This window comes from Crinia signifera, chromosome 5 (genome assembly GCF_055691185.1).
Source record: "Crinia signifera chromosome 5, ASM5569118v1, whole genome shotgun sequence".
Classification (NCBI taxonomy): domain Eukaryota; kingdom Metazoa; phylum Chordata; class Amphibia; order Anura; family Myobatrachidae; genus Crinia; species Crinia signifera.
Window position 1 is genome coordinate 263,608,456 of NC_139221.1, and position 24,359 is coordinate 263,632,814.

A 24,359-nucleotide genomic window follows, 5' to 3' on the forward strand; every position below is an offset into this window, starting at 1 on the left:
ACAAATGTTTGAAATTACAGGACTGAATATACAGCCTGCCTTCTATTAATAGTTCCTTTCTGTTACTTTCTGTTTATCAGGAATCTGTAATTAATTCACCTCTCCTCACCTCTCTCCGTGTACTAGTTGGGCACCTGACTTCAGACACTTTACATGTGACAGACACATGGCAAAAACATATGTCTCTCTTTTCATAAATTCAGCTATGTTGTATAATACAAAATATCCTTTGTAAAGTTTTTTTTTTTTATTATATAGTTTATTTTCCCATAGACATGAGATATACCACAAACATAATGTTATTTCTTCAAATATTTATGTATCTACTGTGTAATATGATAGACTTTGCTTGGCAATGTCTGTTCATAACTTCTGAATGTATAATAAAGACTTTGGAGCATACTTCCCTTCTTTTGAAATCTAGTTTAGGGAGATTCTAGTTCAGGGTTGCCGACCCTCCCGGAATTCCCGGGAGTCTCCTGAAAATCGGGTCCCCCTCCCGGACCCCCGGAAGGGTGGGCAACCCTCCCGGAATCTGGGGGACCCCCCTGAGCCCCCCGAATCGCGGAATGTAAATGCCGCAATCCGTGGGTCTCAGAGAAGGGGGCGGAGCTAAAATGACACAATCGCATCATTTTAGCCCCACCCCCTCCATGGAGATCAGTCATTTCTACTATTTCCCGTAATGGGGGTGGGGCTTAATGACATCACAGTCAAGCCCCGCCCCCGATCGGGTAAGGAAAGTCTCCTCTCCGGGCTTCTCCCGGAGAGGAGCATTTAAAAATCGGCAACCCTGTTATAGTTGGCAGTAGAATTTTGCACAGTGCCCCATTGAGGGGGCATGTCATGCTCCATCCAAAGGGCGTGTCTAGTTCATATATGGAGAGATTGTAAACGTGGCACCAAAAAGCGTGGGTGCGTACTGCTACATCTGAGAGGAATCTTTTAAAATGACTTATATCCAAATGTAGATGAACCCAAAGCAGTTAGTAAGAGCTTCTATACTTGCTAAAGTGCTGGGAAATGGTGCTGATGATTCAATGTAAATGTATCTGTCTCTCATTCCTTTTTTCCCCAAAAAATGTAACAGTGTAATGTGGGCTAGGTGAAATGAGGGAGATTGCTAGACTAATGAGGGAGAGAGGGAGATTGCTGTTATTTCAGGGAGTCTCCTGCAGAATGAAGGAGGGTAGGCAACTATGCTCTGATATGTGTTATGATGTATGAGAAGAGAATAATTATACAGGAGCAAATAGCTTCACCACATCAAAGCCGTGTCTGTTCTATTAGAGAATTGCAAGGAACATAAAGAAGCCAATCTGCATACATCTAATGTGTTATGCCTGCAGCTGAGTAAAGGGGCCCTGTATTATATTAGGGAAAAATGCCTGTGGATGCTGTTTGAAGTGAGCTACAGTTCTGTCTACACTTCATTTGGTGCTGAGGTGGGAAGACACTACAGGAGCATTACTTAATGTGCCTTATACTGCACAGCTTATAGCATGGGCATAACTACAATAGATGCAGGGAGTGCAGCTGCTATGGGGCCCACAACTGAAAGGGGCCCACCTTGTCTGTCAAAGTAACATGTGCTACAGTATATACATTTTTCACAATTGGGTGGTTCATAGGGGCCCTTAAAGACTTTTTGCCACAAATATCTAGTTACGTCACTGATTATAGGGGCCCTATTCTCACAATGCATTGAACATATTTTAGCTTATTATTGACCAAACTGTGCTTATCGCCACACGCTTCTAATGCTTATACCCGATAACTTCACAAAAATGCCATTCTTCTTAGTCAACTCTTCCCCAACTAGCAAGCCCAGGACTGTCCCATTCATCTCTGGAAGTACCACATAGGATTTGGTCCAGAGATCCACAACTGGTAACATTACAATATAAACATTGCTGTCCAGCTCTGTAAATCAGTTCCGTGTTTGGAACAAAAGCACACAGTGCTTTGTGGAATTGTTGTCAATGCCAGGGCAGGAAGCTGTTGCTGCACTGATGAGGCTGAATTAATCTGGAATTTTTCATAACTCCTCCGCTGTGGGGGTCTTTGTCCTAGAGATACTTGCCCTAGCATAAAGCCCCCCGCAGGGGAGGAGTTATGCACAATTTGCATTTTACATGGAGTTCAGGGCTCCCATGTGCTGTTTTTTTATCAGTTTTTTTTTCTTTTCCCAACCCCAAATCTATTTTAATGTACCCAGTACAGTATGTGTAAATTTATTTATTTTATTAACAATTTCTAATACAGTACATCACAGCAAGTTCTGTTACAGTTGAAAATAGGGATATACAAACTAGGTAGTTAAAGACAGTCGAAACGGTAGAAAGGCCCATGCTCATTACAGTCTATGTGTTTCCATCCGGTGGCTTAAGTGCGTCCCAGTTGCCCGGAAGCAAGATAAATATTGGTGCCATCCAGATAGCTCAAACAGTAAGGTGTATTTCTCCAGTAAGACAGGTCATGGGTTCTAATACAGTGTGTGTGTGACACTTGCAAAAATTATGTTAGGAGGGGGGGTCAGCCACAGAAGCAATATCGATGGCTTTCAATTAACTGATTGAAACTGGCAGGGGAGAAAAGGTGCCCTCCTCAGAGCAGTATCCCATTGGCAGATGACTCCATTGCCTCCCACAGTTACACCTCTGTTACCACCTATATAAATATTTTTTCCTCCTTTGGGATCTTAAATAAATGATGGGGAGGAGTTTATGGCTTGAACAAGCCTTTGGTGACCTGGGTGTCCTGGATTTAAAACTGTGGGATTTCTAGTGAAATAAAATAAAGCATACAGTTTGTATTAATTAACATACTGGTAGCAACATTTGCATATCCACGGTTGATGAGCCTATGATTTGCTTATTTTGCTGTCTTCTATGTGGTGTATTAATACATTTGCAAACACAGTACAGTATAACCTACACTTGGTGATACGAGTATAATTAATGTTACGTTTGGAAGCATTATTCAATGTAATATTCTGTAAAACAAGAATTTCTTACACCAATATGCCTAGGAAACCTGACCGCTATGATAAACCTGAACTGCATTATTTCTCTGCTTACAGACGATCACCTTGCACAATGCAGTCGGGGGAATGTCAGGACCTGCGTCACACCAGCTATCAAATACAAGAATGCCAAACCATGATACCAGCGTTGTAATTCAGCAGGCAATGCCATCGCCCCAGTCCAGCTCAGTCATCACACAGGCACCTTCCACCAATCGCCAGATCGGGTAGGAGGATAAATCTTTTCTTCATTGTTGTTTGTTCTCCTCATGTTAATAACATAAGTGATTTGTTGTTTATAGCCTATGGGTCTAATTCAGAGTTGCATGTAATTGTGCAGAGGGATCTCGCAATGTTGTGCACTGCACATGCTCTGTAGCTTGAGGTTTGTAACTGAGTGGGTGTCACTGGGTGTTCACACATAGGCTAATTGGTTTCAGGGTGTAGAGACGGAATGCTTACTCTTCAAAGGTGAGCTTGAACCATACTTTCCTACACTACCAGAACTCCTGGGAGGTGCCCAAAAATCCAGTGGTGCTCCCTGCTTCCCAGAAGAGGACACCACAAGTCTCCCACCGTAATCCCCCCACATCTCCCCCCCCCCATATCTGTCACAACCCATATCTGTCACAACCCCCACATCTCCCCCAACCTCAACATCTCCCCCCCCCCATATCTGTCGCCTAAAGTGGGCGAACCCGGACTGTGCTGAGTCATGTAATCATGGCCCCACCCCCTGCCTCGCATTGCAGCATTGCTAAGTGGACCACATTGATCTTGTCACGCAGTCACACCTCCTGTTCCACCTCTGTTTTGCATCATTCTCCCCAAACAACTTCCCATCATGCCACATCCTCCATTATGCCAACATGGAGGGGGCAGCCAGAATGTCATTAAGTTTACGCTCTTACCAAGTATATGATCATGCTGTGATTAGTCATTAGCCCCTCATTTGCTAAAATGTGATATTTGGTATAAATTCTAACATTTTGTTGAATTGAATATGATAAATCTTACAATAACCTGAACTAATGTACTACATACGTTTAGTGTTTCTCATTTTATGCGGGATTACAGTGATGGACTTTGATTAGGTTTCTGCTTTTATTTAAGGAAGAGAGTGTCCTGAACTAATATTGCTGCAATGTGAATTTTCCAATTTATTAACAGGAAGCATTCCTCATAAGTAGGTGTATTTAGTCGCATATTGTATTGTAACTGTTTCCAACTAGGATTGCTGTTGCCATGAATCAGTACCGTAGTGCTGTCTGCACCATGACTGTCATGAAGTCTGTTACTTCTGGCGCTAAGCTGTTTTTTTCAGCGCCGATCCTCCATAGATTCCTTTTTTTTTGTCCTGTTTGTTGAGTGAATTTATTGGAAAATTATGTAAGCAAAGTAATATATTTTATAGTTTTTACAGTATGTGGTAGAAAACATAACTTCAGATACCATCTACTAAAGGCAAAGCTTTATTAAGACAATATGGGCCTTATGCAATATACTAGGTCAGACGTGTAACTAGACATTCGTAGGCCCCATTGCAATAGTTTGTAAAGGCCCCCTATTTAGCAACTGATGGTAATAAATGTATATAGCACATGCAACTAAAGGTCCATACACACACTGGGGGACTATGCAAAGCCATCCTCAAAGCCGCTCATCTGCTGGTAATACCAGAAGATGAATGGCTTTCCCGGCGATGATGCGGGAGCACGCAGCAGCGCTCACCGCTCATCGCCAGGGCATACACACTGGGGGGCTTTGAGCTGAAAGCTGCGCAAACCTGCTGTTTTGAGCGGCTTTCAACTCAAAGTCGCCCAGTGAGTATGGGCCTTTAGACTGTAAAGATGGGCCCCCTTCAGATCTGGGCCCCATAGCAGCTGCACCCCTTGCAGCTATGATAGTTACACCCTTGCTAGGTTTGTCCCCCTTACACCCTTTATTTGTCATATCCACATGAACATGGGTAAGGGTAATCTGGGTCACTCATTGCACACTGGGTCCCAGGCAGCATAATGGATGACTACATGACTATAACTACAACACTGTAAACTGAGTAGTATATGCTTTCACTATGCTCTAATAACACAACACATGTTTTGTTCATATTATTTCCATGTTGGGGCGGATGTATTCAGCACAGAAGAGGAGGCATTGATGGCTATCAGAGTGTTTCTTGATAGCGTCTGAACATATGATGTCAAAATTTCCTTGATTTTCCCTCACTCTGTTTGAGCTGTTACAAACAGGATTATGAACTTGAGAGACTTATGAGTTTTCCTATTTGCCATAGGAGGATAAGCAAAAATAAAAAATGTGAGTCTTTTGAAAGAGTATGCCTCGAACAGTTGTAACCTGAGCATGAAAGGCGAAAGAACTTGGACGGGCTTGCTTTCATTTCCATTCCCTCCCAAACACATTAAAACGAAAACATTTGGGAATAAGTAGTATACTAATTTCAAATGTGAATTTCTTAGTGGTCCCTTGGGAATGGATCTTTTAACATACATTTCATATTAAGGATTGCACGTTACACTTTGTATAGCGCCATATTGTAGTAATATTCTGATTTTATCACGGCCTCAAATATTTAAGTGTCAAAGTATGGCCAAGCCACCTGCAAATGTTTGAGATGGCTCCTTTCCAATCCAAACAGCCTACAGTAATGAAAGTCTTCTTTTAGGCTACGCGCTGGGCTCTGCTACAGCAGGAGGCTAAGATCCACCTGTGCCCACGCAGAGCTTCAGTCGTTGGGGAGTGGTGAAGTGTTCACAGATGGGGCTCTCCTGGGGATATTATGGTCTCTCTCCTCCGTCTTCCTTTTAACTTACTCACGATTTGTGTTCCTGTTCACACCACATGCACACATAGACTATTCAACCATCATTCCATTGATGCATCGCCTTGGTAACCATTCACGGCATTTAAATCTAAATCCAAGGATCTCGGAAAATACCATAATATTAAGGGAAATTATGGAGGAGGATTAGCTGGAAGCAACGCCCCTCTAAAATAAAACCTCAGGGCATTATAAAGCCGAGTACAGAGAGCGGAAGTAAAACTGCAGCCTGAAAGCAATGAAATATCATGGCAAATTTTAATAAGGTGTTTTCTTGTCAAAATGTGAAAGGCCTGTGTATAAATCAAATGCAAAACAAATGGCAGTATAATCCCACCTTAGTAAAATACAGAGCAAGATTGGCATCATTTGCAAGCGGGCACATTATACGGTATATGTCATATGCAGATGAAATAACAATGCTTGCTTAAAGTAGGCAAGAAAACCGTTTGAGAAAATGTCTGTAAAATTGTTTCTTGAGTTCTAGAGCAGATGTTATCTTTTTTTTTTTTTAACTAGTGGAAAGCCTAAAGGCCTCTGAAATAAAGCAAGGGCATATAAGTGTGTGTTTGGGTGTAATAACAATGATAAATAACCAGAGGGGGCCAAATGTAGGGGGGACTATTAATTGCGTGACATCAGCTCAATTGCGTGACCAACAGATATGTGACTAGCCCTCAGGTTTCTCTCGATGTACTGTGAAATCACACTCCCGTTTTCAGGAATGCTGCCTTCTGCCACCCCCCCAACATGCCAGGAGCATGTCAATCATGCTTGGCATTTAGGGCACTGCGAGCAAAAATGCAGCCCCAGATCTGCACATGCTTATTGCGGCTTCTACAGATGTGCAGATCTAAAAACATCAGAGATGTGCGTCAACATCAGGCCTCTGTAATCTTTGAATTTTAGGAAACAAGATATTATTCAATAAAGAATAAATTCAGGCGCCTGTGATATGAGCTGTTTCACAATGAGCAGCTGCTAGGAAGTAGGGGTGGTCAATCCCTACAAGAAATGTTAACAAAAGAAAATATAGAAATAATAGCAGTGCTGTTGGTACAGAAAAAAAAGGTACTTATGTATTATCTGGACTCCCATGTTAAATGCACCCCATTTTTTCATACCCCTACTATCCAACTACGCATGGAGTTGATTTTATATAGTGTGGCGAGCGCAGCGAGCCACCGTGCCCGAAGCGTGGTGAGCGCAGCGAGCCCCGCGAGGGGACGCGGTCTCATAAGAAAAACGGGAGTCCAGATATTACATAAGTACCGAAAAAAAATTAAAAAGCAGGGTAGTTAATATTAATAACTACCCTGCTTTTTTATTTTTTTACTTTACCAACAGCACTGCTATTATTTCTATAATCTCTGAATTATGCCTGTAATAACCTGCGGCTTGCGGAGTTTGACAATATTTTGATTATTTAGATACAGAATTGCAAATTTGAATTCTGTAAAAACCGACCTGGTGCATTTAGCTCAGAGTGTTTCTAATTAAAAGTTATAAAGTATGCGTATTCCAAAAATAGCAGCCATCTGGTCATTACGCTTTGATGTGCTAAAGAATAAGACATTGATATTTGACAATAAATGATAAGCTATTCTATATACATAGAAAGTTTTTACCTATACATGAAAAGGTATACTCTATGTAATATAAGCTCCCCCTATAGCTTGCTAGCATGTGAGACAGTGGCGTAACAATAGCCCCACAGCCCCCGCGGTGGCTTGGGGGCGCTAGGTAAGGGTGGGCACCGTGTGGTCTGTGGAAGCTATTGTTAAGATTGGGTCCGCAGCCAAATCCGTTTCTGTCGCCGGGTCCAGCAGCGCTTCCTGCTGTCTGCAGCCCCGACGCTCCTCCTGTTAGAAGGTCTTTTGTAAAATGGCCGCCCTCTTCACAGCAGACAATTATTAAGGATGCTAAAGGAGGCGGCGACCTCCTCTTGCATTCTAAATAATGGTCTGCTGTAAGGCAGTGGCCATTTTGGAAGTGACATTCGGACAGGAGGAGCAGCAGGAACAGGAAGCTCTGCTGGTCCCGACTCCCAGCGGCCGACACCGGTGAAGGGGGCAGGGATGATATGGGGGGGGGGGCCTCGGGGGCACACACATTTTAGTGATGGGGGGGGGGGCGCAGCCAATGTAGTTATGCCACTGATGTGAGAAGGGACCCTTTACCTCTTTGCCTCTTTGACTGTTTGTTAACTTTGAGTGCCAAAGTTGCTGTTAGCGATCCTCAAAATATCTGCTAAAAATGCCAGCTCTGCTTAAAGCGGCTGTTCTTTTAGTATAAAGACAAATACAGCCAATTCTATTGATTAAAGTTTAGTTAAATATTGCACCCAATAATGAACAGTGAGCGACACTGGCATTTTTAACATATAACTTATTTTGGGTATCTCTCACAGCAACGTTAGCACAAGGGTTAATAGAAAGGTTTGCTTGGCAATTTTCACACCTATTCTGACAAATTCCCTTGGCACTGGAAAATGATGTTTTATTTCTGTGTCTGTTACCAATTGTAAAAACACTTGAGTATGCTGCTGTTATATCAGTCAATATTAACACATTCTATACACATATACAGTACATGTACCTACACATTCAGTTTTTGTTAGATAGATTTGTTGCATATGGATCATTGCATGCATGTGCAAGCCAAAATAGCAACAGAAATAGCGAATAGATCTAATAGCAATCTGTTTGATAACTGACAGTCAGTAATTGAGGGTGGTAACTGGCCGTTTTCTGGAAAAAATGCAGGCATGCGCAGGCATTCTGGGGCTGTGACCCACCCATTAATTTGGTCTTGACAAAGGGCCCGGGTGGCTCGAAACGTCGACATTATCTTTGAGACTTTGGTGATGTATTAAATTTTGGTACTCTTTACCTAGAAGGGCGCCCACGATTTTGATCGTGGGCATCGTTAGTAAAAAAAAATCGCGTTGGTCGCATCGCATGCGACCAAAAAATCGCATGCGATGCGACCGACGCGATGACCGCGATTTCCCATAGGGAACAATGTTAAATGTCCCAATTGACCCGATTTTCCTGTTCAATGTCTCAATTGACCCGATTTTCCATAGGAAACAATGTTAAATGGCCCACAGAGGCCAAATAGGCACCCTGAAGTGTGAAATGGCCCCCACAATTGTTAACGCCACCCCACGATCAACGTGAACCCGAAGCGTGGCGAGCGCAGCGAGCCCGCGAGGGGCGGCGGTACGCGTCCTACGACCTTTTCATACCCCCACTATCCACGTCGGCGTGGAGTTGAGAATAGAAAGTGTGGCGAGCGCAGCGAGCCACCGAGCCCGAAGTGTGGCGAGCGGACGCGGACAGCTGTGAAGCCCGCGAGGGGACGCGTATACCTGTGAAGGTGTCCGCGTCCCCTCGCGGGGCTCGCTGCGCTCGCCACGCTTCGGGCTCGGTGGTTTGCTGCACTCACCACACTTTCTATTCTCAACTCCACGCCGACGTGGATAGTGGGGGTATGAAAAGGTCGTAGGACGCGTACCGCCGCCCCTCGCGGGCTCGCTGCGCTCGCCACGCTTCGGGTTGACGTTGATCGTAGGGTGGCGTTAACAATTGGGGGGGACATTTCACACTTCAGGGTGCCTATTTGTCCTCTGTGGGCAATTTAACATTGTTTCCTATGGAAAATCGGGTCAATTGAGACATTGAACAGGAAAATCGGGTCAATTGGGAGATTTAACATTGTTCCCTACGGGAAATCGCGGACATCGCGTCGGACGCATCGCATGCGATTTTTTAGTGCATGCGATGCCCGCGATGGGCGCCCTTCTAGGTAAAGAGTACCTAAATTTTTACTTGCATCATAATTCGGAAGACTGGTGAGTGCTCTCTGAGGGGGTTATTCTAGTCCATTCTTTCTGACAAAATCCTTCTTAGATGGACAAAACCATGTGCACTGCGGGTGGGGCAGATGTAACTTGTGCAGCGAGACTTAGATTTGGGTGGGGTTTTTCTTCAAAGTGAGATCTACATTGAAGTGTAAAATCATGCAGTCAGTATTTTCCCTGCACAGAAACAAAATAACTCACCCAAATCTAATTCTCTCTGCACATGTTACATCTGCCCCCCTGCAGTGCACATGGTTTTGTCCATCTAAGAAGGATTTTGTCAGAAAGAATGAACTAGAATAAACCCCTTTATGCTTATGTAATCAACCATTAGCATAATCCTATATTGTGTGATTTTCTATGAGGACTGACTACCCTCTATAATAAAGCAGCTTCTACATAGAGGATACATTCATACCAAGCGCTCAGAAATATGACCTAGGTTATTTTTTCCTTTCCCTGGAGAGGCATCTTATTACACAGAAAGGTACATGGTACATCCTTATCACAGGCTGGCACCTATCTTCTTGCCCCCATTGCTCATTCCGTGCTCATAGGCCATCTAGCTGCGCACAAAGGGGGTTATTCTGTGATTGCATCGCTCCCCTGCACGTTCGGACTAAATATCCATTTGCATGTGTGCGGGGATATTCTGCGTGTGGATGGGGGCGCGCGTTCTTTTGGTCGGCGGGCGGCGCATAGATGATGAATTTTGCAGTTGTGCGTGTCAACCAGAATAAGGGCCAAAGTGTCCAAATAAGACCTTTCTTTAATGAACTCAGTTACTAATGTCAATAAATGAGACACTATAAATATATATCTTTACCCAAAACAGACAGACACGAAATAAAAACACCCTAAATAATAATTATACTTAGATGAGGCATCTTAAGTCACATTTCAGAAAGAAGTATAAATCCCCTAATTACATTATAAGCTTCTGCTGTCTAGTCAGTGCAGCCAATTTATGTCTACAAACTTGTGTTAGTACAGTTATTTTATACTCACTTTTCTGGCTTGCGAGGTCCGCAGAGAGGAAAAACAGATGTGACTTTTGATTTTATGAGATTTTTGATTTGAAGTCAGGCATTTATATTGATAGAAAACTGTCTTTTTTATTCAAGTGTATTCACTCATCGGTGAGACTTCATAAAACCCTTGTATATACTATTACCTTTGTATACATGATAGTGTATAATTTTGGAATAAAAAAAATGTGGAGAATCAGGTCATTATTTTTTTTTTTTGGGTGGTGGTGGGGGTACCATTGGCAGGTACATGTCCTGTTCTGTTTGATGTGCGTCTGTGCGGAGAGATTATACAGCAGCTTTTATGCTTGCAGCGTGCCATGGGAATCTCTGCATGCTGGCGAAGGGAAAGAATTGCCCAGCATTTCACTTTGCTCTCTTAGAACGCTGCTCGTGCTAGACTCAATTATGTCCTAAATAATTAATATGATTTAAGACAACAGGGGGTTTGATAACGGCCCATGGGAGGGCACATCATTAACAATGTAGTGCGTACACATAATATCGTTAACTATATAATTTTTAAAAATTGTATAGTGTGTACAAAAGTCATGAGGACTTTGCATTTGTATCTTTATTACTTACTTCGGTTTTGCATTCTACCATATTAAATGTACATATACAGTATGTTGTCCTGTTACTACAGTGTACCAAAAAATAGTTCACTTACTGCCCCAGGCATTTTAATAGTCCCCTCTCGTTCAGTTTCACCCTATGACATGTATCACTCCTTCCAATTGGCATAATTTCTTCCCCCTTCTGGTTCTCCTTCAATTCAATTCCCTTTCTTGTAATTACATTCTAAGGTGGATGCAGTTACAATCGCAACTATGCAATCCAGAAGTCTATGTTTGGGGGATGTATATATAGTATATATACATATATAACTTGCCACTACTGCGGTCCCGCTGTGCAGAGCTGGTGCTACTCGCTCAGCAATACCTGCAAAGTGGCGAGCTGCATAGGAGCTCTCCCCGCTCTGCTACAATGCTGATGTGGACTGCTTCTGTTGGCTGCCGCAGCCTGTGCCTGTCTGACAATGAAACAGGCAGCGGTGCCGGCAGCATGAAGAGCGGGCAGCGCCTGGTCTCTCTCCTCCTCCACAGCCCCGAGCACTGCCACAGGCTCTTCTCAACATTTCCAGTCTGTGGCAGGCTGTATAATCAATCTAAAATCCTAACAGCAAAGCACTGTTTGCATTGCCAAGAGGCTTTTTGATTGATTATAAAGTCTGCCACAGACTGAATTAGCTGAATGCTGAGCAAAACACAACCTTTGCCAGGGCCCCCAAGCTAGTTGCTGTACATTTGTAGGGGCAGAGGGGTGTCCTATCAGCATCAGGAGGTCTTGACACTCTCTTTCTGTCCTGTGTCAGGTTAGCTACTCCTAAACTAGGTTGTATGTGTTTTGGTGGGGCACAGGAGGTATGGATGTGATGGGGGGCACAGTAGGTATATGTGGGTTGGGGGCACAGTGGGATGTTGTGTGATGGGGGCATAGGAGGGATGTGCATGACGGGGGAGCATAGGAGGGTTGGGCAGAGCCAGCAGGACTCAATAAGTGAGTCAAGCGTGGCGGCGCTCCCTTTCGACTGGCTATCTCCCGCTGGATCCCTGACACCTGCCATTTAAAAAAAATTAAACACAGGAGCCGGGATAAGTGGACAGGGGGGGGGGGGGGGCGCCTCAGGCACTCAGAGTCTCTGCCTGTGCACAGACAGAGACCCTGCGCCGCTCCAAAAAAGCGAGAGACAGACTCTAGCTTCTGTCAGGGCGCCTCTAGCATCTTTCAGGGTGCCCAGTGCTACCCAGAAGTACAGATTCCTGTAGTGCATGCCCGCTGTGCGCCTGCAGCCATGGGCAATGAGCATATAAACCTCCATAACAAAAAGCATGTAACCCTACCGGCAGTGAATATGTTATCCTCCTGGGCATGTAATTCTTATGGGCAATGAGCATTTAACACCCCCACTGGCAACAAGCATGGTACATCATGTGGCAACAAGCATGTTGCACCACATTGCAATGAGCATGTTACACCATTGGCGTAAGTTTGTCCCAGTTGCCCGGAGGCAAGATGAATATTGGTGCCCCCCCCCCCCCCACACACACAACGTTATTCAAAATATATATAGTCTGTTATGAAATATATACAGGTTGAGTATCCCATATCCGTGCATCCCGTATCCGAATTATTCCAAAAACCGTGGTTTTTGGAATAATTCGGATTTTTTTTTTTTTTTTTTTTACCCCCCCTAACCCTCTTTTCATACTTACCAAGTCCCCGAGCGTCCACAGCAGGCCTCCGGCATCTTCTCCAGGCTCTCCAGCGGTCCCAGGAATGCATTGCGCGAGTGTGTGCGCGCGCCGGTGACGTCACCGGTGCGCGCGCACACTCGCGCAATGCATTCCTGGGACCGCTGGAGAGCCTGGAGAAGATGCCGGAGGCCTGCTGTGGACGTCCGGGGACTGCGTGGAGGCCGAAGGACCACCGGACACCATCAGGGGACAGGTAAGTATGCTAAAAAAAAAATGTATTCCAAAAAACGTAAAATTCCCCTATCCGAAATACTCGTGGTCCCGAGCATTTCAGATAGGGGATACTCAACCTGTATTATATACTGTATATACATATACATATACAGAGAGAGAGAGAACACATATATATTTCAGAACTCAGCCTCAGAAGTGATTTGGATGGCTTTCAATTAATGGATTTAAACTGGCAGTGGTGGAGAGGTGCCCCCTTGAGAGCAGGAGCCCGGCGGCAGATGACTCCATTGCCTCCCAGAGTTCTGCCTCTGTGTTACACCCCATGGCAATGAGCATGTAATCCCTCATAGCAACCAGCATGTAACCACTGGGATCGAGCAATAAAACCCTGGCATCGAGCATGTAGGCATTTGGCACTTATGTGGCATAATATGTAATAGGAATTATGGTGTGTGGCATAATATGTAATAGGCATTACAATATGTGACATAATGTGTTTAAGTTGCTATACTTTGTTGTTTAATGTGCATACGGACACAACTGCTTGGTGTAATGTGAATTGGTACTCATATGGCCATGCCCCTTCCCCACGATCTAAATTTTTCGGTGCGCACTGTCCCTGTTTTTAGTATGTGTGTTTTTGGGGGGATGGGGCACCAGCCATCTACCAATCTGCATGCTAACAGCCCTTCACTGTATTAAAATGGCCTTGAATAACGTAGGTATGAAAATTTGTACAGAGACACCCACACCATCACAAGGCATGGGCATTGCAACAATAATCACACTGCGCAAGCATCAACATTGTGAACAATTTTTGTTGAGCTCTGATTCAGGACCACTATTCCCCTGGTTATTGGCCTTTTCAGCACACTTCAGCCCTGGGCAACACTGTGCTTGTTATTAAGAATGTTAAATCATTAAAGCAATGTGTTGATCTATATCAGTGGTTCCCAACCTTTTTTCTCTCCCGTACCCCTTGATTATTTTCAAGTACCCCCAACTTTCAAGTACCCCCAACTGGTCTGCAGGGTACCCCCAGGGGTACTAGTACCCCAGGTTGGGAACCACTGATCTATATAACTGTTTTTGTTGGATTTCTGAACCTGAACAAAATAAAACTTAAAAGAACCGAAAAAAATGCACCACCATTGAGTATTTGATACAAACCAGGCACGTCAGACACAGAAAACCAAATTTGGTACTTATGTAGTAACTGGGCTGCCGATTTCTAAATCGGGTCGGATCGGGAGATCGCATCGCATCGCATGCGACCATGCGATTCGATGCGATGCGATGCGATGCGATGCGATGCGATGACCCGATTTTTCCATAGGAATCAATGTTAAAATGGACTGAGTCCATTTTAACATGGAATTCAATGGGAAAAATGGGTCCTTTTCATACCCCTACTATCCAAGTGGGCATGGAGTTGGATATAAACCTGTGGCGAGCGTAGCGAGCCACCGAGCCCGAAGCGTGGCGAGCGAAGCGAGCCCCGCGAGGGGACGAATACCGTCCCCTCGCGGGGCTCGCTTCGCTCGCCACGCTTCGGGCTCGGTGGCTCGCTACGCTCGCCACAGGTTTATATCCAACTCCATGCCCACTTGGATAGTAGGGGTATGAAAAGGACCCATTTTTCCATAGGAATCATTTTAACATTGATTCCTATGGAAAAATCGGGTCATCGCATCCGATATCGGATGCGATATCGGATGCGATGCGATGCGATATCGCATCGCATCGCATCTGATTGTATGCCTTAACTTAAGGCATACAATCAAAAAATCGGCAGCCCAGTTACTACATAAGTACCCCAAATTTTTGCTGTGTGTGTGTGTATATATATATATATATATATATATGCACAGTATATATTTATCATGTATTAAACAACACATAGGCCAACACTGTTTTATTCTTAAGCAAATATAATTATAATACCTGTACTAGAACTATATCTGGGCTATGGACCAGGAGTTCTGTGTAAAATAAGAACCAATTTAAACATATTCGCACATGAAATTGCGTTCCTCTTCTAATCATCCATTTTGTGTTTAGGTATATAGTTTTATTATGCAGATCTTTGTTTCCTTTGCTTTAAATTATATTGAGCATTTGGCAAGTGAGTAAATGTGACCTAATTAAATCTAGATTTTTATAGGTTCTCAGCAGTAAAGCTTATATTTTGTTATTGCACCAAACCATCAAATTCCATTTTCATCTGAGCATTAAAGTCAGATACGGGGCATTGGTGTAGGTCAGCAGCAAGATGGTGCTTTCTAATACCGTGGAGCTGTAAATGCTCCTCCTCGATAATAATTTACATCTGTACAATAATATACAATTGTGCAGCCATAATGGTTCTGCTAGTCCTTTAATGAATGCAATTATCCAAAACGGGACTTGATTTCGCTTGAGTAGCAAAGCACCTATATAATCACCAGTTTGGTAACTGTACTGATCTGTCTCACCAGAACAGTGGAATGTGCACAAACTTTATCTGTCATTCACTGATTTCAAATAAACACACACAGGTTTTTTAGCTCACAGTCTCTATTCTGTGTTTCAGTAACAAAATTGTTCACAATATCAGCAAATAAAATTGCAGTCAGAGGCGTACAGTACAGTATGTCATTTACATGTGTGAACCCTGGGGTTTGTGTAATCTTACCTGATTGTCTATGGGTAAGATACAGGTTTGTTGTCCATACCCAAAAAAGTCAGATTCAATTAGCAGCTGGGTTTATCCTACGGCTAATTGTCACCCCGGATCTATCACCATGCGGAACAAAGATTTTACATCGCAGTTTCAGAAGATTAAAAATCCACAGTAATTGCGCACTCTAGGGTTTAACTTGTTGGGAACCCTGTGGAACCCAGCACTTTACATGCAATCCATGAGTTAGCGCGTATTACCCGTGGGTTTACCACACAGGAAAAATGCAGCATAACTGAATAGCTCAAAGCATTAAACCATAGTTTTCCCCGTGCTGTAAACCGGGGCGAGTAATTGAATATTTACCTTACAAAAAAATCTTCTCTCCTCCAAGTTATGCTCTCATAATCAGACATACACAAGACCAATGTATCAAGAGATATGCATAAGGGATGTGCAAATGGCATCTGGTTAGCATACTGGCGGCTGGGATGTTGCTAGTTGAAATAATGACACCAGAATCCTGACACTAGTCAGAAAATTGGCGCCGGGAACCCTATATCACTAATATACCGACGTTCGAATCCCAGCTGTAGGTATCCCGTTTGCCAGGGATGGTGAGGCTGAGGGAGGGCGAGGTTTAGGCACTAGAGTTAGGGTTAGGCTGCAGGGAAGGAGAGATAGGGTTAGGCAATAAGAAGTTAGGGTTGGGGGGAGTGTCCATACTGGTCTCAACTGATTTCCAACCTATAAAAAACTAAAATGAATTAGTGCTGGGGTTCCCCAACTGTGTTTTTTTCAGGACCACAATTAGTTCATGTCTTACATGCCACAGGTAATAAACCTGTGCCCAGCTACATACTGTGTAACTAATGTGGTGTTTCTCCACCGTGCTCCTGAGGACCCACAATAGTCACCGTTCCAGACCAGTTGTCCCAAAACCATTGGTGACCTGAAAATATGAAATGTTTGGGGTCCTAAGAACCAATGGATTAGTGTAATTGGGGCTCCCCAGACCTCACTGTGACATAGACAGGAGTCTAAGATGATAAATGAATAATAAAGCTAAATGCCCTCATCTACTAGTGCGATATAGATAATTTTCATTCAATTCAGAGTTCCAGAATGAGGGTCAGATGAAAAGTGGCTATATCGCATGTTGTTTTGTCGCATTCCAATGCTCCTCGAATTGGAGACACAGATCATCATGGAAAAACCTTGTATGGGTGGATGGGGGCCTTAAGTGTGTGGGTGTGTATAAATATGTGTGTGTACACAGTAGATGTGTATTTACAGCCATGGTAGTTAAAAACAATGTGAAGCTATAGTCATAAAGCCCGTAAGCATGTGGGACCTCTGTCACGTTGCCGCATCCTGTGTAAGGAAACAGAGCAAACATTACATGGCTATCAGTGCATGTCTGCGGCTACCTCAGGAGATCTCAATAGAAATCTTTTCATCAATATTAAAAGCAAATGAATTTACACTGTGGCCTCATAATGTTTTAGATGCTTCGTACACAAGTCTAGACTGTTAGGCTGTGGAGTTTGTTGTCATTAACCATTTCAATGTACCATTATATGCCATGTTCATACTGCCAGCCTGAAAACAGTATGCAGTCGGTGGATAGACAATGTTTAGGTCAACAGTCATCATGAAAAACTCATGTCGACCTTTTGACTGTCAACCATGCCTCATGTCGATCATAAGCTTGTATTGACAGTTTGGCAGTGTCAACCTAAGGTATAGATGGAGCAGCTCTCATTAGAGCTGCTCCTGTCGATAGAATCGCCATCCGCCGCCGTTTGCCAGCCGCTAGAAGATGCGCACGTGCCCTGTTCAGCTGGAGCCCACCACCGCTCTATGCCAGCTCCCCGCCGCTCTCAGCTGCACCCCCGCTCCTGCTCGCAGCCCAACCCTAACCCTGCCCATCTTCCTGAAGCCTCCCTGGATTCCTCCATCCGCCCCCAAGTGAAGGGGACACGCGTGCGTGTAAGACGCTCGCATGTCCCCATCAAATGCAGAGCCTTTCCGCCAGCGATCGCCAGCTCAGGGAATCTAGTGATTCCCTGGGCTGGCTGAGAGGTGCTACATCTGTATGTCAACCCTTTTTCATTGGTCGACCAAGTGACTGTGAACCTAGGCATTGTCTGTCATCTATAATGTAACCCTGAAAAACACAGCTTTTACCCAGCATTTAAATGCTGGGTAATAAAACTGACTGCAACGTGGACCCCCTTTCTCACTGCTCAGCAAATTACAGGGTGAAGCTGTTCTACCTAGTAATTTGCCTTTCAACTTTTGCAGTGTGAACAGGTCAACCCGGATCAGCATACCCTTCAACCTGGGAATAAAGCAGGGTTGAAGACCTGGGAATGCTGACCCCGGTTGACCCGTTCACACTACAAAATGTTGAAAAGCAAATTACCGGGTAGAAATGCTTCACCCAATAATTTGCTTATCAGTGAGGCTGGGGTAATATACTATATACAGGTTGAGTATCCCTTATCCAAATATCCATTATCCCAATTATTCCAAAAAGCATACATTCCAGAAAGTGAGGGGAAAAAATATATATATCATTTTTTTTTTGCTAAAAGCACTACTGGGGACATGATATATAACTGGCACTATTGGGGACATGATATGTAACTGGCACTACTGGGGACAATTGTAATGCTGCTTTCAGACCGCAAAACTGGCTTTGACCAGGTATTTTAAAACATTTCTAAAAATGGGTCTGCCAGCTAAAACCCCTTTCACACCATTAGTGCACGCAGGGGGAGTTTCTGAGTCCCCAGGAAACACCCCCCCCCCCAGGAGTCTAAGGGCCTTAGGCTGAAAGCTGAGGGTCCTCTCTTTCCATGGGTACAAGAATTTTAAAAATCGGCCTTTTGGAACCGGAGATATCTGACTTCAAAGCAGTGGTCCCCATCCAAGCCTGTTAATTGCTCTTGCCAGGCAGATATTTCAGGTTCTGTCTGACTAAGGGGGATATTCAATCGCCGTCGAGCATCTCCCGTGGGGGAGATGCTCGACGGGCCCTATTCAATGCTGTCTTCCCCGACAGCATTGAACAGGGTTTCCCGGCAGAATGAGCCCGACATCTCTAGCTGTCGGGCTCGTTCTACCGAGAACAGCCGGGAAGTGACGAGCTGCCGGCTGCATCTCGTCACTTCCCGGCCGCAACTCTCGGCCACGCCCCCTTCTCGTCCCGCTGCAGGCGGGACATTGAATCCCGCCTGCATGTTCTCGGTCGAGCTGACCGAGAACGGGACTGGGTCACGGCGGGCGAGCAAGCTCGTCTGCCGTGACCCGAAGATTGAATACCCCCCTTAGACACTAGTAGCATGTCTCTACTGTTCCCAGATATCAGCCTTCCAGCAGCTGGTTACTGCTCCAGCTCCACACACCTGGTATGTAGTTTTATACACTCGTTGGCAGATTGCTCTGCCTCCTGAAGTCTGATCCCATAGTCCCTAGTACCATTTGGTAGGTGGGATTCTCTAGTTTTTAATTCCATTAAATCCCATTAAAATCTAAGAAATCTATTTCTGGGAACTGGAGATATCTGCAGTCAAGCAAGCTGTCCTCCCACCAGAAAATTATGAATAATAAGCCCACTCCACTATACACCCCTCCTCTGCATATTAAACATCCTATACCACCCTGGAAGTTATGTATCAGGGCCCCTTCATTCAGCCCAATGCCCCCTTCTCCCACCCCATCTCCCACCATCTGTGCAGTAAAGGGGTAATTAGTGGAAATTACTGATCCAGTCTCTACATGCTGAGCGGTTGATATAATACCCCCTACTACCTGCGGGACATCAAAGCTTCCCCCACCCCTACCGCTGGAGGATTGGTAGGGGCCCCAATACATTGTTATGCCCAGGGGCCTACACTGCTGTTGATGCCCCTGTATATATATATATATATATATGTATATATATATATATATATATATATATATCTGTAGAGAAATGTAGAAGGAAGCGCTTCTTAGTGTATTAACGTTTTTATTAAAAGGCAATCTGCTACTTTGTAAAAGATAAAAAGATATACAAATGCTCGTACCATATCTTTGTATATCTTTTACAAAGTGGCAGATTGCCTTTTAATAAAAACGTTAATACACTAAGAAGCGCTTCCTTCTACATTTCTCTACAGATTGTCTTAATCCCTACGGATCCAGGGATTCCCCACTAGTTGGAAAGCTGCGGTCCTAAAGGTTAAAGTATCTAGTGTGTCTTTTGAGCAGAACCTGAAAAAGGACTGTGACTGTTCTGTTACCCTATCACTCAGGTGTAGTGGTCCAAGAAAAACTCTTGTAAGCTAAAAAAACTAGCGCACCTCCAGTTTGTGTCGATATATATATATATATATATATGTATATATATGTATGTATGTATATACATTATTATACATTTGGTCTATCTATAATACTTTAACTGACCCGGCATATACTGGGTCACCTAAGTGTCCATCTCCGTGCTTTGCTCCGCCCCTCTGAAAACCCCCTTCTGAAAATCCTGCCTTTGCCCCTGCACACCGCATGTCTTTAAACAGTATTTCAGTGCAAAAACTGAAATATAAGTATGCAATGAATCTATTTACAGGTTATATTGATATCTTGAGCATTAGAAGGTGCGTGATGTATTATGTGTGTTGTTAGAATGCCCAGCATGTGTTGCATTGTATCTTTCCCAGCTGTTCTAATTGACAGTAGATAAGTGTGTGTATCGCTAGTCCTGACATCCTACATGTGTTCGGCGTAAGGATACTGAGACACTGCAGTGATGCCAGAAATCAGCAAACACTGGGATTTGTAGCATAATAGCAGATAACAGGCCTGCGTATCACATTGTCAGACACTGGCTAACACATACATATCTGTTTAATGAGGTAGGGAGGATGCGTGTTCTTGACTTGTTTTACATTTATCTTTTTCTTTGCTATTGCACTAATATCTGAGTAATTATGTGCTTCTATTGGGGCACTGTTAGGAAATCTGGTGTTGTCCAAGCCCTCAGCAATACTGTCTCCTGGTGCTGAAACTGTGATGTGTTCTCAGATGGGGTTCTATACTAAGCACAATCAGGTACAATCAGGTACAATATGCTATTAATTAGCCCCCAAACTAAGTTATAGACAGAAATGAAAACATATATCATTATAAAAGATGAAAGCAGAGTCATACATACTGAATGTCAGTGTAGATTGCCCTAGAATTATATAAGCAGATATTGTTACTGACCCATCTTAATAGTGTAGTGCTCTGAAGCCTACAGGAGGAGAATAAGGCACGGTCATCTTAACAACACATTGGTGGGCAAAGCCATCTCACCAGATGCTTCCATACAGGCGATGACTGCCAGCGCTCTGATTGGTGGATAGCTCCAGCCACCCACCAATTAGCATGCTAACAGCCATTTACTATCTGGCTGCAGGCTTGGAAGCAGGTAGTGAATGCTGCCTCGTCACTCTGATTGTGTGACCACCACCCACCCCTGCTCGAATGCCTCTAGAATTGTGTGCTTATATATTAAGATGGATCTGGAATAATTAACGTATTCCCAAGGGGTTAAAGAGATATGTTTCTGTGTGTTTCTCCAGTGTTAAATTTGGCATATTTTAAATATACTGTAGTAGGAGAAGTTAGACCGACAATGTGCGACCCCCGATAATTATTTTGTGGGCTCTATGCAATACAAACTATGAGTTGTCAATAATATGCGCTGCAGGCCCCCCCCCCCCCCCCCCATGTAAAATCTGCCACTGTGTGAAGCAAGGTGCAGTCTATGAGACTGCACTGGTTTCACTGTGACTGGCAGTGACTTCTTATTGTAATTCCGACCTCCCACCCTCTGGGATGCCACTATTGGCTGCTGCGGCAGCAGCCCATAAAAATGAGTACTGCGCAGGGCCTGGGGACGATACTACACATGCGGCGAACCCAGTACTGTGAATATGCGTCTATAGACTGCTGCTGAAGCAGCCCGTAGAGGCTGGGAGGTAGCGCATTCACAGTACCAAAGAAGCTACTATGCATGCTCTGATCACACAACCGTGGCGGGGTCAGGACTGGCAGCAGTGACCAGCAGGTACTGGCTGTGGTGGAGGAGACCGGCAGTGATAGTGGAGGGAGGGGGGACCCACCATTGCAGCAGCCCCCCTTCTCTGCAGAGGTAAGAAACACCACTGGTTGTATGCATCCTCTTTAGAGTCTGGTATCCTTAATGATGGAAAAACCTCCCTCTAAGGAAAAAGATCAAGAAGACAACAAAGCATGCCATTATTCCTCCAAGGATTCAACCACAAATTCAGGACTAAGACCTTACCTGCCTCACCTATTATCAAGGAGATGTGTACATATAAAAGTATCTTTAAGCCTTCACAATCTTTAAATTCTAAAGGAACTTTTAGACCTAAACCTTTGAGGTATAGATTCACCTGGGGGCAGGTATAGACGTTCCTCAAAAAGTTTTATTAACACCAGCACCAGGAACCTTTATCAGCACATCCTCATATGGGTATACAGGCATAGACACCAAAAACAAATAGGATTTTCTCCCAAAAAGGGTGTTTATTCCAAACAGTAGGTAATCCAATGTCGCAAAAAAAATTCAAATTAAAGATAAAAACAAGTACTGTAAAACCAATTTCCCAAAAAAACTTTTAATCACATTATGAACCTGCTGAACTAAAACATTCTCAGCCAGAATCAGGAACGTACGTTAAATATGAAAATTTTTGAGGTCAGCAATCAGAGAGAGTCAATAAATCACCACCCAGAAATCGTTGTACATATAGGAGAGATTAGTAAACTGTTTAGTGAACTAAATTCATTTTTATTGATTCAAATGATAAAAGCCCATATTCCTGGGGTGTTCATCCTTCACTCCCACAAACTAATAGGGTACAAGATATATAACAGGTTATATTTAGATCTTAGTCTCACTTGCAGTGTATAACTGAATAAATCATGTTAAAAAAAACCCAACAAAAATGGATTTCTCACATGAAAGTGCTTGTGTCCCAGCATTCAGAACATATCGACATTTTGGGGTCAACATTCTGACTGGAAACTCTCGAAATATCTTCCCTTGTGTTTAAGTCCTACGAATTGCTAATGATTTTTTACATTTCTGATAAAGACAATACAGTTAGTAAAAGTAAAGGCATTGTGGATCTTTGTTAATTTCTAAACACACTACATTTTAATTTTGTTTTTTATTTGCAGCATCTGTTAGGGTTGAGTAAAAGCGGTTTTTAGTGGCTGCCATGTTACAGGAGTATTAGCAATCTCTGCTTTAATTTAAATGACTAACATAATGAAATAAAAACCACCTCTGAAAGAGCCCTGTGTACTACAATCATCTTTCAAATCCATATTCATTTTAATGGGTGTTTTCATTTTGGGCCCAAGGAAGTTAGACGTTTGGTATTTAATGTGGGGATCCTGGCTGGAACTTTGGCTGGAAAATGGTTAGTAATTTTCTTGGCTAAATGACTGACAAGTTCCAGTATTATTTAATATATAATCTTACGTTTGCATGATACAATAGTGTAGTTCTTTCCACCATAAATAACATGCCATAAAGTTCAAATAATAGGGTCCTTGTAGAAGTTTTAAGGGTGGGTTGCAATTAACTGGTTATGTCATCTGCTCATCATGTTTTTCCAAGACTGTCAATCAGCAAAGACATTTAAATGTCACTGTCCTGTTCTAGCTACATTTTAGTTTATTGTACACTATTTACTGAAATCTATGATACTGCATAATATATCCTAAAAAAACAATTGGAATTGTCTTTTTGTTTTTATTTTGGTCTATTCTATTACTATTCTGTACTAAGTAATTGCATGTTTTCTATAAAGGATATTGCACAAGTGTATGCCTGTTCACTAGCATAATTTGTCTTCACAAATGTTTTTGGGTATAGGTAAGGCTCTATCAGAAATGTAGGCCCCTGGTAATAGAGGAGTGAGGCCAAGTGTGTGAGGGTGTGGCCGCACCACAATGTGAGCATTGGGGCACATCAAACCTGATGTTATCGTTAGCATTCCAATACATGTTAATGAAGAAGGAAACAGTGATCGTTCCACCCTTCATTAACATTGCTCAAGGTATACCCAGGTTCCGATATGTTGGCATGTCGCTTCAGTTCGCATCCAGCTTTACACTGCACTAATGCAACTCTTACTAAGCTGATAAACCATATATTTGGTCAGACCACAAAAATGGCTGCTTATGCTTTGTGTAGGTGATATGTTCATTATAAAATTAAAATGATTCTATGATGTTAACATATTAAGTTCTAATTAATAAATATAATACCATCTCTAACATTGGTAGTATATCTGACAGAAGATGGAATACAAGGGACATATAAAAGTGTTTAGATAGGTGTTAAAACCTTAAATGCTAAATTGTACAAGATGGCTG

The 24,359-nt window shown here is 43.3% G+C and overlaps 1 protein-coding gene across 4 annotated transcripts in view; it reads left to right on the top strand.

The window, feature by feature from the left end:
• The window catches only part of CREB5 (cAMP responsive element binding protein 5), a 420,873-nt gene that overhangs the window by 121,735 nt on the left and 274,779 nt on the right, over positions 1 to 24,359 (top strand). For all 4 annotated transcript variants that reach the window (XM_083188949.1, XM_083188952.1, XM_083188950.1 and 1 more), the window contains exon 5: positions 3,083 to 3,252. In XM_083188949.1, the coding sequence (XP_083045075.1) occupies positions 3,083 to 3,252 (170 nt within the window). The remainder of the gene's footprint in view (positions 1 to 3,082; positions 3,253 to 24,359) is intronic.